The sequence below is a fragment of the Bacillus rossius genome (assembly GCF_032445375.1).
Source record: "Bacillus rossius redtenbacheri isolate Brsri chromosome 4 unlocalized genomic scaffold, Brsri_v3 Brsri_v3_scf4_1, whole genome shotgun sequence".
Classification (NCBI taxonomy): domain Eukaryota; kingdom Metazoa; phylum Arthropoda; class Insecta; order Phasmatodea; family Bacillidae; genus Bacillus; species Bacillus rossius.
In genome coordinates, this window is record NW_026962010.1 from 22314541 (window position 1) to 22331625 (window position 17085).

The following is a 17085-nucleotide window of genomic DNA, read 5'->3' on the forward strand; positions in this document are numbered from 1 at the left end:
AAACTATTACGTATTTTCTTTGTTGTTGAACTATCAATTCCAATTGCATTTAGACGACTCAGAAAAAATGACAAACTTCAACTGTATTTCTAGTTTCACGATTAGGAATTACTATGTTTCTATATTTTTTTCCTTTTTTAATAACCAAAACCAGAACCGAAAACAGAGATTCTTGATCCAAAACCAGACAGTAATATTTACTGAATTTGCAAACACTGAGGAACATTTTAACAAGGATTGTCAAAGTTTAAACCAAGAAATTTTGTCATTGCTTCGGCTGGGTTTAAAGGCGAAAAACCAAGGTTGACCCAGTTCTATTATTTGCTAAATATTAAAAAGATTTAGTGAAAAGTATACGAGTGGTGTCATTTTGGTGCACTAATGTAGAGAACTGTGCAAACTTTAAATTATTTTAAAAGCAAGTTACTGAACTATGTGAATAAAAGCTATCAAAGACATTTATAAAAGCCAAACTACTTTGCCAAATGAATGAAAGTTGTATTTGTGAATAAAAACTTCCTGCAAGAGCTTCATTACTTATTTAAAGTTACGTTAAAATATCATTTGTATCACACTATAGGGATGATTCCTGTTTTTTTTATTATTATTTAATCCATACAAATGTCTAACTTAACATTTACATGAAGATATAATCTGAAAAAATTTTTTTTAAACATAGTAGAGTATGTTGTTAATGTGCATAGTAGGGGCAACGAAGGAGTACTGGACCAATGTAAACATAGAAATCTAAACACAGCCCCAGTACCCCCATGGGCGCCGCCATCTTGTTTCATTGAGGCCGCCATCTTGTCTCACGGAGGCCACCATTGTTGTTGACATTGGTTACGAGGGCGCGCCGGTAGGCCGCCATCTTAGTTCAGCCTTTAGTTACCGGAGCGCGCCACCGTCGCTCCGAATGTGGGAATTGTATACAAAAAACCTGGGCGCTGGGTGGATTCGATCCCGGGGACGCACCAACGTCGTGGTCAGGAGGCGTGCGCCTTGACCACTAGACCACGGAACCAGATGAAGTATGGGGAATTAAATAATGAACATATGCTTTAAAGAAGCTATGCTTAAAAGAAACTATGGCTTTAAAAGCAATACTAGCTATGCGTAAAATTCGAAAAAAATATATGTCTATAAACCCCCACCCCAAGTATGCCTAACCGCCATTATGCCTAACCGCCATATTTTAAAAAAGTATGCCTATAGACCCCACCACCCCACAATCGCCACCATGTTTAAATATTAAAAATATGCCTATAGACCCCCACCACTCCACAACCGCCATGTTGTATGCTTAAAACAATTGACGCCAAGTTTAAATGTCAAATAATATGACTATAAACCCCCACCACTCCACAACCGCCATATTTAAATATGCTTAAAAGAAGCTATGCTTAAATAATACAGTCATTCTAGCTATGTCTATAAAACTCCTCCAACCCCTCCCCAACTACAAGTATGCTTAATCGCAATGTGTAATTCCCAACCACCAAATTTCGAAAAAAAGACATCTATAAAACCCCACCCCTATAGTAGCTATGACTAAAACCCTCCACTACGAGTATGCTTAATCGCCATATTTAAATTACGAAAATAAATAAAATAACGCTATATTTAAATCTAAAAAAAAATACAGTCATACTAGCTATGCCTAAACGGTTAACTTTCGAAAATAACCCGCCATGTTTCAGTATGTTTAAAAGCCCCGCAATACCAGCTATGACTAAAACAAACATAACCTCAAAATCCCGCGCAGAGAGAGCGAGATGTTGCCTGCTGGAGCGTCACTCGTAAACTGCGCAATTATAACCCCACACATCATATTATAAGCATAATAATGTCTTTAAAAACAACACTGTGTGTGTGTGCAACACACCAAGTAATAAGCATAGTTACCATTACGTTGAGTAAAATAAGCATAGTTAAAAGTTTTAATAATATTAAGAATATTTAAATGTAATAAAATTATTACAAACATTGTGTAGTAACTGGCTCTCGCACAATGTGTTAAGCAATAAAAACGCCGTGCTGGAAGCGGGCGCCGGCGACCAGGAACGTGTTTACCTGCTGTGTGACAGTGAAAGTGTTTTCCACAGAGAAACAAGGTCAGGCCATCGCTGCGTATAGGAAAGGAGCAAGCACAAGGAATATACAGAGGTGGAAATAAAATCCCCACGTCATATTATAAGCATAATATAGGCGCCATGTTGTATGCTTAAAACCCCCGCCATACCTATGCCGCCATGATGTAAGCTTAAAACACACACACACCCAAGTATGCCTAAAAGAAACCCCCGCCATAAGAGCTATGCCTAAACCGCCAAAATTAAATTTCCAATAGTCATATTTAAATATGGAAAATAACCCGCCATGTTTAAATATCGAAAAGCAAATACCGCAACCCCACCACCCAGCGTATGTTTAAAACAAACACCACCATAATAGCTATGACGAAATACCTGAGAGAAACATAACCCCAAAAAAGCGCCATACTAGCTATGTCTACCCCACCCCCACCACCACCAGTATGCTTAAAACAAACACCACCATAATAGCTATGACTAAATACCTGGGAGCAACATAACCTCAAAAAAGGCACCATAACAGCTATGTCTACCACACCCCCACCACCAGTATGCTTAAAACAAACACCACCATACCAGCTATGACTAAAGAAACATAACCTCAAAAATCCCGCGCAGAGAGAGCAAGAAGTTGTCCGCTGGAGCGTCACTCATAAACTGCGCAATTATAACCCCACACACAATAGTATAAGCATAATAATGTCTTTAAAAAAATGCTTTAAGTAATAAGCATAATTAAATTATATAATATTAGGATAGCATAGTTAGGACCCCTACAGTTAACACGTAGCGTTAAGTAATTCATAACAATATTATTAAAAAAAATTTTGCGGCCGCAAAATTTTTTTTAATAATATTGTTATGAATTAATATTTTTAATAATTAAATTTATGTTTATTTGTAAATTTATGTTTATTTTTTGAAAATTATCAAAAACTAATGGTTAAAAGCAGAGTCCTTTTATAATAAAAAAATGAATAGATTTTAAAATTTATTATTAAACTATTTTTTTTAATTAATTGAAACCTATATGTTAATTTGTTAAAGGAAATAAATTTATTTTAAGAATTTATTATTACAACTACTTTGTAGATATTTGCTTCCTGATGATGGCGACTGCAATGTCGACCGAAACGTCGGCGAATTTCGCATTAAACTATTTTTTTAATTAATTGAAACCTATATGTTAATTTGTTAAAGGAAATAAATTTATTTAAGAATTTATTATTACAACTTTTTAATTAATTTAAATCTATGTTGATTTGTTGATTTATTATCAAATACTTATGGTTATACGTGGATTCATTTTATAGTAAAAATTAATATATTTATTTAACATTATTTTAATGTTTTATCTCACATTATTTCACTACCATCGACCGACAAATACTACGTTTTTTTGTTTTCATCGTTTACTTTGAGATATTTTTCCTTTAGGGTTCTTTATAAAAGATGTTGTAAAATATTGCCGCCGCTACGTAATGATTTTCCAGAGTTGACACACACAGAATTGAAGAGCGTATTGTTTCCATTACTCTAAAAAGTTTTCAACCATTGTGTTTGCTCGCGTTAGCACTATCGTTCTATATTTAGATCACTTGTTATTGTGTTTAAGCGGAGGTATTTGCCTTTTGCTCGGGGTTCGTATCCCATCCGGTGGGTACGAGTGGTTAGTTCTGTGTGTAAATGTGGCGGACGTTGCTGTGAGCCTGCGAGTGTTCTCGAGTTGCTCTAGTTTCCCTCTCAAAAGCGGAATGTAGTTGACGTTACAATGCATCGGTGTAGGGGTTATCTCTAAGTTAATTGTATCAATCGTGGAATTTCGCAACCAGTATATAGAGCGAATAAGAGAGATAAAGAGAGAGAGAAAGAGAGAGAGATATGAAGAGAGAGGTTTTGTATGTTTTTCATTAATTGTTTTGCAATTGTGAGTTAGCGCACATACTTTTTAATAATTGTAATTAGATTTATTTTTTAAATACATTGTAATTTTATCCTCCTAATTTTGCTTCACAACGATTATACACTAAAAGATTCCTGTGAGGTTAATAAAAGTGTATATATACAGTAGAACCCTGTTATAACGAATCTGAAGGGAGTAGTTTATATGTTCACTATAGAGGGGAAACTTTATAACTGGGAAAACTTTTATATTGACAATACATACTCAAAAGCAAAATCTTAACTACACATTGGCCTAAGCCAAGAAAAGAACGAATGAAAATACTCAAAGCAACAGTTTTATGAGCAAATACAGATATTTTTAATGCACTACACATGTACAAACTTTCTATTAATGGTTCTTCGACATCGGCGTATTTTCCATTTTTCAGCTTGAGAAAGAAGATTGTTCAGCTTGTTTAATATTGTACTTAATGTGGATGTTGCAATTCCCAGTTCCTTTGCTATTAACACGTGCGGGACAGTGGGGTTGGAGTTTATCTTTTCAATAATGTCCAGTTTATCTCGCACAGATAATGCCTTATGTTTTTTACTGCGTTTTTCACCCATTTTTATGTACATATTTCTTATTGAAGCACATTTGCAGCTTAATAACACGAAATTCTTTTTACCGTCAAAAGTAAATAAACTAAAAGTAACGAGTTTGGCGCATCAAAGATCACTACGTATCATTTAGTATTGCAGTTGCTAAAGCTGGAACAAAATTTTCTCACTTTCTATGGAAAAATTTAGTCCACAGAGTTCTATCTAGTGGTAGTCTTACGAACCTTACTCGATCAAAATGTCTGAAACGTGAACGATAAAAATGAGACGTAAAAATATTGAATTTGCTGCTATAATGTACATACGTATTTGTGTGGCGGTATTTTATGTTTAATTTTGATAACATATTAAATGTACACGCGTTCGCCCATTCTTTAACTATGAAGGGAAAACTACTTTTTTATTTTCACCAAACTGATCACCATCTTTGGCTACACGTAGCCTACCGAGGCCACTCGAATACGACTTGTTTATAATATGAACAGTGGACAATCGAGTAGCGTATTGCGGAGAAAAACTTCAATGTGATCCAGAATAGACGTTTTGTGAAAAAAACTTTTAATTAAATGAAAATATTTGAGATAAATGTGCATTATGTCGACAAAATTTGTTCGTGGTACACGGGAAAACGTATCAACATTGACAAAAGTTGTACGCTATATCCAATAAATTAATACATAACCTCACATCATTTTGCCGGGACCGAGACGGAAATTCACAATAAACGGGAATTCATTATAGGCGGGTTCACTATAAACGGGTTCTACTGTGTGTGTGTGTGTGTGTGTGTGTGTGTGTGTGTGTGTGTGTGTGTGTGTGTGTGTGTGTGTGTGTGTGTGTGTGTGTGTGTGTGTGTGTGTGTGTGTGTGTGTGTGTGTGTGTGTGTGTGTGTGTGTGTGTGTGTGTGTGTGTGTGTGTGTGTGTGTGTGTGTGTGTGTGTGTGTGTGTGTGTGTGTGTGTGTGTGTGTGTGTGTGTGTGTGTGTGTGTGTGTGTGTGTGTGTGTGTGTGTGTGTGTGTGTGTGTGTGTGTGTGTGTGTGTGTGTGTGTGTGTGTGTGTGTGTGTGTGTGTGTGTGTGTGTGTGTGTGTGTGTGTGTGTGTGTGTGTGTGTGTGTGTGTGTGTGTGTGTGTGTGTGTGTGTGTGTGTGTGTGTGTGTGTGTGTGTGTGTGTGTGTGTGTGTGTGTGTGTGTGTGTGTGTGTGTGTGTGTGTGTGTGTGTGTGTGTGTGTGTGTGTGTGTGTGTGTGTGTGTGTGTGTGTGTGTGTGTGTGTGTGTGTGTGTGTGTGTGTGTGTGTGTGTGTGTGTGTGTGTGTGTGTGTGTGTGTGTGTGTGTGTGTGTGTGTGTGTGTGTGTGTGTGTGTGTGTGTGTGTGTGTGTGTGTGTGTGTGTGTGTGTGTGTGTGTGTGTGTGTGTGTGTGTGTGTGTGTGTGTGTGTGTGTGTGTGTGTGTGTGTGTGTGTGTGTGTGTGTGTGTGTGTGTGTGTGTGTGTGTGTGTGTGTGTGTGTGTGTGTGTGTGTGTGTGTGTGTGTGTGTGTGTGTGTGTGTGTGTGTGTGTGTGTGTGTGTGTGTGTGTGTGTGTGTGTGTGTGTGTGTGTGTGTGTGTGTGTGTGTGTGTGTGTGTGTGTGTGTGTGTGTGTGTGTGTGTGTGTGTGTGTGTGTGTGTGTGTGTGTGTGTGTGTGTGTGTGTGTGTGTGTGTGTGTGTGTGTGTGTGTGTGTGTGTGTGTGTGTGTGTGTGTGTGTGTGTGTGTGTGTGTGTGTGTGTGTGTGTGTGTGTGTGTGTGTGTGTGTGTGTGTGTGTGTGTGTGTATATATATATATATATATCTTAATGCATGTGGCTGTAGAGATGAAATTGATGGTACTATCTTCTTTCCACCCAATGGTGCTATGATGAATATTTGTCTGTGTGTTCGCTAGCTTTTTTTTATATTTATTTTTTCTAGTTCAATTGTGATATGTGCTTACTTTCATATACAATGCTTGGGGTGTAATGGAATTTTCTGCTTCATTGGGGTTAGTATTGAAAGGGTACTTTGATAAATAAGTTTTGAATTTTGTGTCTTGTATAGTATTTATCTATCATTCATGCATATATTCGTGTGTCATTGTATCTCGGTGAACTTATTTTGTGGAATATGAGTGTTAAGTTGGCTAGTGCGATTTCTTACATTGTATGTATTTAAGGTTTAGGAATAGCTAATATTATGTTACCATGTTGTCTTCCGGCCTGTTTTCACTTAAAAAATGAGATTGCTAGCCTGGTTTAACGTACATGTTTGATTTTTTTAGATGCGTCTTTTACAATAATTACATATTGGTTGCGCAATGGCAACCCCTTCTGTCTGTGAAGTACACGTCTGGCAACTCGTGCTGGGCTGCGGTGGTCGGCGGAGTTTAAGGTCTTTATATGGGTTTGTGAAAGTGATGGAGAATATTCTATTAAGTGTGTTGTGTTTAGCTACTATCGGTGCTGCTGTTTATATATTACAGTTCTCGTTGTTAATCAATGTAAATTTAGATTTAAAATAAGTATAAAGGTTCCAAACATGATGGTGGAAACATCCTGGAAGTCGTGTGTGTGTGTGTGTTACGATCTAACCTTGTGTTTCGATACATATGTGGGACAATGTGTGCTACTGCAATGATTATCATCCTTCATCCGCGAGGGAATTGGTCTTTGAAGCTTCATCTTACTGATCTATTTGCGTTTTTTTCACCTTTCTGTGTTTGTAATGTCTGAACTTTGTTTACTTTTTGAAGTGATTCCATATTATTGGTAATTTGGTTTGCTTTTTAATTGTATATTTATATCTATATGCTTCTGGACAACCTAAGTCATTGTTAAGTGCATATTTATGTAATATTTCAGTTTGTAACCACTGGATGTTTTATTATTATTACTTCATTATGTGTACAGGCAACTAGTGGTGACAGTATGGTTCTAGATATACGACATACCCGAGGATTTTTTTTTATATGTTTCGTATTAAATTGTTATAATTGTATGGTTGGTATCTAAATATACATAATTCCGTATTTATCGTTTCTTGTCACTACGTAACACTTGAGCAAACATCAAATTTCTTACACTAATCCATTTTTTCTCAACTTGTGTGCGAACATACATAATTAAAATGATTTGTACGAACAAGAGTTCGCAATTCCTTTCAATATACTTAATTATAATGCGGAATCTCTCTTCCATATGGGTTTTTAATGTCGCACGCTTCATTATATTCATTTAGCTTAGTCCTTTAACTTTTACACGTCTTTAACGATTGATTCTCTTTTTAAAGTCTGTGTCTTTAACTCTTTATATTTCACATGTATGTTATTAGGGATTGTGACTATTACCATCGAACGTTTTGTGTTGGGGAAGCGATGTCTGATCTTTCTGAATGCGTTTTTTTTACGCTAGGTATTTTAAATTTTTAAATATATATTTATACTTAATTGTACTCTCATGTGTTTACGTCAATATTTACCTAATTTTCTGTTCAGTTTAGACTTTTGAAATTTCTCTTTTGGTTCATTCTCCTGTCTTATGTTTTTTTGAGGCTGTGATATTTATTGTATTGTTTCTTTTATATATTACTTTCAGTTATGGCGGTTACACCTGTTCTTATTGGCATACATGTGTCTTTTTAGTACAGCATCTGTAGTATATGAAATGTAATTTCTCCTGACCATCTCTGTGGGTTTATGAAGTGTCTGGGTTTGAGTCTTATGATCGTTTCGATGTAGGTTGCAATATGCCTGTAGGCGTTGTTTTGGTTTTTTCGAGTTGACTTGTTATTTTTGGTAACTATATTATGATAATATTAAAGGATTATATATGTGATGGTAGAATTTCAAGGAACGTTTATGATGAGAATTATACAGTTTTGTTTGTGTACACGCTTCAGTTACTTCATTACTTATTATTAGTATTATCCTGACACTATGTTTATTTTAATGTAAAGATATTTTATATAAAAGAGAATTGGTTATTTTATGTCTGGCAATACATGGATTAGCACTAGTAGGTAGTACATAGTTGGTGGGCAATGAGTATTCGTACACCACATGTTTACTTTCATGTAATTATTATTTCCTTATTTACTCCTTGTCACTTGAAAGTCGTTGTCGGGCTTCGTCGTTCACGTTACTTAGTTTAAAGGCATGGGTGGTGTAATTATAATTTGCAAGGCATCCTTGTTGTTTTAGATATTTTGATATATTATTTTTTTCTTGTTGGAGGCTTGTTTTCGGGGGGGCGGCTGCGTGTGTGTTATTACCGTCTGCCCCTCCGGCAAGTGATAGTTACTTACTGGTGACCTCACGAGGTTCGCCGAGGCGACTGACCATCGTCGAAGCGGTGTTTGCTGTGTCTGTAAACGATTTTGGCTAAGTGGTTATTAATATGAATATCATCGTGTGTTCTTTCACAAACATTACTGGTGTGTTCTATTCTGGTTTCGTCGGAATGGGATTATAATGCTTCTTATGCTTAATGGAATGCATAGTAGTAGAATATATATTCTTACCTGAACCAGTAACCTTTTATTTTACGTTTTGTTATTAACGCCAGAGCTTCCTATGCTTATTGGGTGTATTTATATAGGTTATTTGTTTTATTTACCTCGATATATCCTTAATTGTTATTTACTAGTATGAATATTGTTGGTCTCTGTTTATTCGTCTACCATATATATTGTTTTTTTATCTATCCTTGATGGGAAGTTAACAATAATCTTATAAGCATTTACAACATGACTCATATAATATTCTTTCACTCCATATTTAGAACACCACACACTATGTAATGAGCGAAAGGGAAGGATGGATAACACTTAATATTTTTTGTATGATTATTTAATATTGATGGTATGACTATTTCAAATTAGTTAGCGGTATATTGGGGTCTTTATACTTGCAATGATACATAGTTTATAAGAATAACATGCTATGTTTATAGCCGGGAACTAGTTTACTTATATGAAAGATAAATTAGTCAGAGCTGATGATAAGCATATGTATTACAGAGACCGTTAAAACGACTTATGTTTATATTCCTACAAAGTTTGACTGTATAAACCTGCAGGTATTTAGTTTAGGGTTTAACACGTTTTACTTACATATATATATTATTTAATGGCTATACATACACTTTATTACTATATTTAATAACGTCTTGTGGCTATATCACTTTGTACTTCCTATTTATTGCCTACACAAATGCTATAACGAATTTTATTTATTACTGAATGTATACTAGCTGGGCTAGCACTAAAGACTCGTATGTGCGTCTTTTTAACAAATGGGAATAGCATGTTTTGTCTCTGGTGTTGTGCCGTTCGTTCGCGAGGCCTTATGTGGGCTGTGGTGTATTTTCGGTTGCTTAATAACATATTTTAATTATGTAGGTATTTATGGTTATTGATATTTATTTGTGTTGTCATTTATCGGGCCGTGTCATTTGGTGTGTTGGAGAGTGTGGTAGTTTTATAATAATGTTCTCTTAGATAGATTTTTTAAAGACTGGTTTTGGTTTATTGTGATTTATTTATGTGTGGTATTTGGGGGGTCCGTCCTTATTTTTTTCATCAATGTGTAACTGAATTAGTATTTTTATAACCTTTCTTGCTGTCGATTGTTTATTTTATTACGTCATATCGTTGTTTTCGCGTTTGTTTTATTTTACGTATAGGGATTTTTACACTTTGCATCATGCTGTCTCAATAAGCGATTTTATTATTTCATGGGAGTTTTCACTGCATTGCGCTGTATTGCGTTTGTGAGTGTATTTTGATTGTTTTTGTTATGTTTTAAATGTTTTTTTTGTTATTTATGGTAAATTTTTTTGTCACATGCATTCGGCGGTTTCATGTATTACTGGGCTGTACGTTTTTTTATTGTGTTCCACGCTTAGGCTCTCCTGCAAGCTACTATAGCACGCGGCGGGCCAGGGTCGACAAACAAAACTTTCTTTTCGTCGCACCGGGAATTTGAAAACAGTTTTCCGAGTGCGTCTACGGAGTACAGACGTGCGCTCTCGCTTTGTAATATATTTTATAAATTTACTTATCGTTAAATGCTGACGGTTGTGCGGGTTGCTGTCCACACGGCGTATATAGGTGTTACTATTTTTAATATATCTTTTCGTCTGCGTTTTTATTTTTAATTACACGTCGCCGTGTTGGAGTGGGTGCATTCCGGTGAGTTTTTCCTTTATGTATGCTTATTTGCGGTGCGCGAACAGGCTACACGGTCGTTTGTTCAACGTTTATTTATATTTATTTGTTACAAGTCGCCGGGGTGGGCAGGATGCGTTCCGGTGCGTTTTTATTTTATGTATGCTTATTTGCTATTTTTTTTTATTACCTCGGTGACATACGTAGTTTGTTTTTATCGATCGTGCCGCAGCTACATTTTATTTTTAATTACTTAACGCTTCGTGTTAACTGCAGGGGTTTCTTAATACATTCCTGGTCGCCGGCGCACGCTTCCAGCACGGCGTTTATAATGCTTAACACATTGGCCTGTAAAAATATTATAAAATTTAAATATGCTTATTACTTCAAGCGTTTTTTACGTTACGTTTCTCGCTCTCCTCTGTGACATTAAAGATGGCGGTGTGTATATGTGGCACTCCATTTAGTCTTAGCCAGTATGGCGGGGGTTTTTTAAGCATGGCTGCAAATGGTTTAGGCATTGCTAGTATGGTTGGGGTTTCTTTTAGGCATACTTGGGGGGTGGGTGTTTTAAGCATACTAGGAGTGGTGGTGGCACCTATAGTTTATTTTTTTTATTACCTCGGTTACATACGTCATTTGTTTCTGACGATATTGCCGCAGCTACATTTTATTTTTTAATTACTGAACGCTACGTGTTAACTGCAGGGGTCCCTTAATACATTCCTGGTCGCACGAGCGGGGCTCTCAGCACGGCGTTTTTAATGCTTAACACATTGGCCGAGAGCCAATTACTACACATTGTTTGTATAATATTTATTTTTTACTTGACGTACAATAATAGTAACTATGCTTAATACTTAACTTTCTTTACATACTTTTGCGTTTTACCTATGCTTATAACACTAAAACATATTCGTGAGCGGGCCGCTCCCGGTTTGTAATATATTTTATAAGTTTACTTATCGTTAAATGCTGTCGGTTGTGTGGATTGCACTCTACACGGCGTACATAGGTGTTACTATTTTTTAGTATATCTTTTCGTCTGCGTTTTTATTTGTTACATATCGCCGGGGTGGGTGGGGTGCGTTCCGGTGGTTTTTATTTTATGTATGCTTATTTGCTATTTTTTTTATTACCTCGGTAACTTATGTCAATCGTGCCGCAGCTAATTACTTAACGCTACGTGTTAACTGTAGGGGTCCTAACTATGCTATCCTAATATTATATAATTTAATTATGCTTATTACTTAAAGCATTTTTTTAAAGACATTATTATGCTTATACTATTGTGTGTGGGGTTATAATTGCGCAGTTTATGAGTGACGCTCCAGCGCACAACTTCTTGCTCTCTCTGCGCGGGATTTTTGAGGTTATGTTTCTTTAGTCATAGCTGGTATGGTGGTGTTTGTTTTAAGCATACTGGTGGTGGGGGTGTGGTAGACATAGCTGTTATGGTGCCTTTTTTGAGGTTATGTTGCTCCCAGGTATTTAGTCATAGCTATTATGGTGGTGTTTGTTTTAAGCATACTGGTGGTGGTGGGGGTGGGGTAGACATAGCTGGTATGGCCCCTTTTTGAGGTTATGTTTCTCTCAGGTATTTCGTCATAGCTATTATGGTGGTGTTTGTTTTAAACATACGCTGGGTGGTGGGGTTGCGGTATTTGCTTTTCGATATTTAAACATGGCGGGTTATTTTCCAAATTTAAATATGACTATTGGAAATTTAAATTTCGCGGTTTAGGCATAGCTCTTATGGCGGGGGTTTCTTTTAGGCATACTTGGGTGTGTGTGTGTTTTAAGCTTACATCATGGCGGCATAGGTATGGCGGGGGTTTTAAGCATACAACATGGCGCCTATATTATGCTTATAATATGACGGGATTTTATTTCCACCTCTGTATATTCCTTGTGCTTGCTCCTTTCCTATACGCAGCGATGGCCTGACCTTGTTTCTCTGTGGAAAACACTTTCACTGTCACACAGCAGGTAAACACATTCCTGGTCGCCGGCGCATGCTCTCAGCAGGAGCGAGGTTTCCAGCACGGCGTTTGTAAAGCTTAACACATTGGCCTGTAAAAATATTATAAATTTTAAATATGCTTAATATTATTATTATAAAAATTAAACTATGCTTATTTTCTTTATTTATTTTACTCGACGTAAAGTAATGCTTAACACATTTCTATGCTTATTACTTGGCGTGTTGCACACACACAGTGTTGTTTTTAAAGATATTATTATTATGCTTATAATATGATGTGGGGATTATAATTGCGCAGTTTAGGAGTGACGCTCCAGCAGGCAACATCTCGCTCTCTCTGCGCGGGATTTTGAGGTTATGTTTCTTTAGTCATAGCTAATATGGCGGGTTGTTTTCGAAATTTAAATATGGCTGTTGGAAATTAAACATTGCGATTAAGCATACTTGTAGTTGGGGGTTGGAGGGGTTTAGTCATAGCTAATATGGCGGTGGGGTTTTATAGACATAGCTAAAATGATTGTATTATTTAAGCATAGCGATATTTTATTTATTTTCGAAAGTTAACTGTTTAGGCATAGCTAGTATGACTGTATTTTTTTTAAATTTAAATATAGCGATATTTTATTTCTTTTCGAAATTTAAATATGGCGCTTAAGCATACTCGTAGTGGGGGGTTGGAGTGGTTTAGTCATAACTAATATGGTGGTAATTGATTTTAGCATATTTTTTGTAATTTAATAAACATGTTGGTTTGCTTTTCGGAATTTAACTGTTTAGGCATAGCTAGTATGGCGGGGGCCTTTAAGCATATTTAAATATGGCAGTTGTGGAGTGGTGGGGGTCTATAGGCATATTTTTCGAAATTTAAACATGGCGGCGATTGTGGAGTGGTGGGGTCTATAGGCATAGCTAGTATTTTTTTTAAGACATGGCGGGTGCTTTTTGAAATTTTAAAGACATAGCTTCTTTTAGGCATAGCTTCTTTAAAGCATATGTTCGTTATTTAATTCCCCATACTTCATCTGGTCCCGTGGTCTAGTGGTCAAGGCGCCTGCCTCGTGACCACGACGTTGGTGCGTCCCCGGGATCGAATCCACCCAGTGCCCAGGTTTTTTTGTATACAATTCCCGCCTTCGGAGCGACGGTGGCGGGCTCCGGTAACTAAAGGCTGTACTAAGATGGCGGCCTACCGGCGCGCCCTGGTAACCACTGTCAACAACAATGGCGGCGCCCACGTGACAAGATGGCGGCGCCCATGGGGGTACTGGGGCTGTGTTTACATTTCTATGTTTACATTGGTCCAGTACTCCTTCGTTGCCCCTACTGTGCATGTGTACAGTACAATACATTTAGACCTATATGTAATATTAGGGTAAAGACAAGATGGAGGGTAAAGACCAAACTTTAAAATTTTTGATCATTAATATTCAAGTAGATAGCAAATGAGGGAACAAATTTATGACTTTATGGCGCTATTATTTTTTCAGAGCTGGTGAATTCAAGTGTGAACATACATAAATTATATTTTGTGTTAAAATGTAAATACTTACAGAGTCAACAGGCACGATTTCAATTTCTAAAGTGCTGGCATCAAAATCATCAGCCAGCCTGTAGTGCACAGTGACGGAGCCTGCCAGTTTGGCCTTGCCTATGCCCACAAACGGATCCAGCTTGAGCATCTTCATGTCGGATGTGTTCCACAGGCCTGGCTTGCCGTCGGGCCTCATCATCGCCGACGAGAAACACACCACGTCTCCAATTGTCAGGTGTGTCTGTACATGCCAGCAAACATACAACTAAGATACATGCAAAACCATAGCCTCTCACATGGATGACAATATTAAAGTAATAACGGATGAGAAAATCACTGTATACTATATTGTACCTATTTATTGAATAATTCTGTAACATAAAGATTACAAACAATATATATTGTTTACCAACTTTAACAAAAAGTTATGGCGTAACTAATAAGTAGAGCCAAGATTTTACGGTTTTATTTTTTGGGAAATTTCGTCCTAATGATTTTTGAGATTTCGTCTTTATCGTCATAAAAATTCAGATTATTTTGTTATCACCTTTATGATTTATTTAGGAGATTTAAGATCAATAATAGTAAATGTAATTGTAACCCCTTTTATTAATATTTACAATTTTTGCTCAAAGTAAATTAAAACATTGTTCAAAGTACCGTATTTAATCGCATAATGTCCGCCATCGCATAATGTCCGCACATTTCTTTTTAAATACTTGAAATGGAATTTTTTTAAACCCGCATAAAGTCCGCACCACACAAAGCAACCTTGGCCACCCCTGAAAGGCACAGTAACGGGATGGAAATTTACCGACGCTGTCAAAAATGCTTTGACCTTGAGTTGTTCATTTCTCCGGAGCGGTCGCTGAGAGGGTTTGTAGCGTGGTGAAACCGTCCGGACTCAGAAACTCGCACTCTACTGCGCAGCTGCCTGCGACGTCACGCGAGTTGCAAGGGGATGGGCTATATATAGCACAAGCCAGTACACGTCAACTCACACTACGTCACAAAGTAGGGGAGGTAGCGGAGAAGTGGTGGGGGTACATGCACACAGTTTTTTTATACACACATTTTATACACATAGTGGGAAAGGGTCAGGGAGGGAGGCTCGCCGGCGCCGGCTAATGCAGACATTAGACATCTGCCCCGTGCCGTCAGTGGCCATCTCAATGAAAGATTAAAATAATATCTTTTCACGCAAAGCGTTTATTTTGTGTAGGCTGGCGGTGGCTTCTGAACGTAAGAGCGCACACGCGAGTGAGAGAAGAAAAAAAAAATGAGTGGCGTCATCCACTAATCGCCGGCACCCAATTATCTTGACACCTGTCACATTTCTTACGTCCGCTGCAGAGGGTCGCCAGTCACCAGCGCTCTGCTAGTAAACTGATTATGAGAGAACAATTTTTTTTACTCTACATAAAACGTAAAAGTATGAGTAAGAAATTTTTTTTCGGACTTCACCTCAATGTCCGCACCCCATTTTTTTGGTCAAAAATGTAGCCAAATTACTGCGGACATTATGGGAGTAAATACGGTAAATAAATTAACGGCGTATATTGTGTATTTGAGGAAAGTATAACAACATTATGAACATAACTTAGGACCTCATAATTTTGGCATTATTCTTCCCATATTAGGTGAAGGTGCATTTATATACAGGTGCCAGTATTTTATTTTGGTGAAAATTATTCATGATTCATGAGAAAGCAACCATAGTTAGAAGTTCAGCATTCTCAGGCAAAAGAGATCTTCTCCGGTCACTGATAATGACAGAATACTTTGAAAATGACCTTTCAGTGTCAACATTTGATGTTGGTATCCACATTAATTTGAGTGCAGCTGCAGCAAACTCAGGAAAGTCACATTTCATTTGACACAAGAGGTTCACTATGTCTACAGTGGCTATGTGTGGTTTTTGTAGTTCACTGTTTTACAAGCTTTTTAAGGGCTATATAACCTGCTGATATTGCAGTTCTTGACACATTTTGTAGAAAAGGTAGAGTATCAACCATTTTTGAGAACTTTTTGTCTTCTATGCTGACATTCCCAATATTTTTGGGGTTCAGCAGGGCATCAGTATCACGAAAAAGTGCATGAGAAGGATCACTTGAGACAAAATCATGTAGCTTTAGTAAGATAAGCTGTGATGTCTGTTTGAACTGTTCTTTCAAGGCTGCAGACTGAACACTTTTCATTTTTCTCAGTAACTTTTCAACAGACTTTGGAAAAATTCCTTTTCTTAGAACTTCCAATGAAATTTGAAGCCTCTGAAGCTTTGAATAGACGAGGTGGGCAGTTGAGTAGGAGTTTATTGTGTCAACAATACAGTTTACAGGAAAAGAATGATAAAAACATAATTAAATAGGGCCTTTAAGATATTTGAAAATTTATTAGAGCGGCCTGACATTCTGTTCTGTAATGAATGTTAACAGGTCTGCAATATTAACTTATTATTATTATTATTTCATCCTTTTCTTTTGTTTGTAATACTTAGTAATACTTAAGAACATTTAACTGTTATTTATGCAAGATTATTTCAGAGTTTTCCTTTAAATTAGTTCTTTTGATCAATTAAACAAAATACTCCTATTTTTAAAAGTCGAAAGAATGTAAGAAAAATTTAAATTATTTAAAATCTAATTTTTTTAAAGGTACAATACATTTCACAAAATATCATATGCATCTTGCAGAACTAATGAACAGATAAATATTCTGGAGTCTATTTTTCATGTAGTGAACCACTGTTTAGTACAGCATGAATTGGGATGAGCTCGGATATCAAATAGCATGGCTGCA

General features: G+C 36.8%; 1 protein-coding gene across 1 annotated transcript in view; it reads right to left on the reverse strand.

The window, feature by feature from the left end:
• LOC134541701 (nuclear pore membrane glycoprotein 210-like) overlaps positions 1-17085 on the reverse strand; it is a 125489-nt gene that overhangs the window by 39903 nt on the left and 68501 nt on the right. The window contains exon 9 of the mRNA XM_063385342.1: positions 14306-14527. Within this exon, the coding sequence (XP_063241412.1) occupies positions 14306-14527 (222 nt within the window). The remainder of the gene's footprint in view (positions 1-14305; positions 14528-17085) is intronic.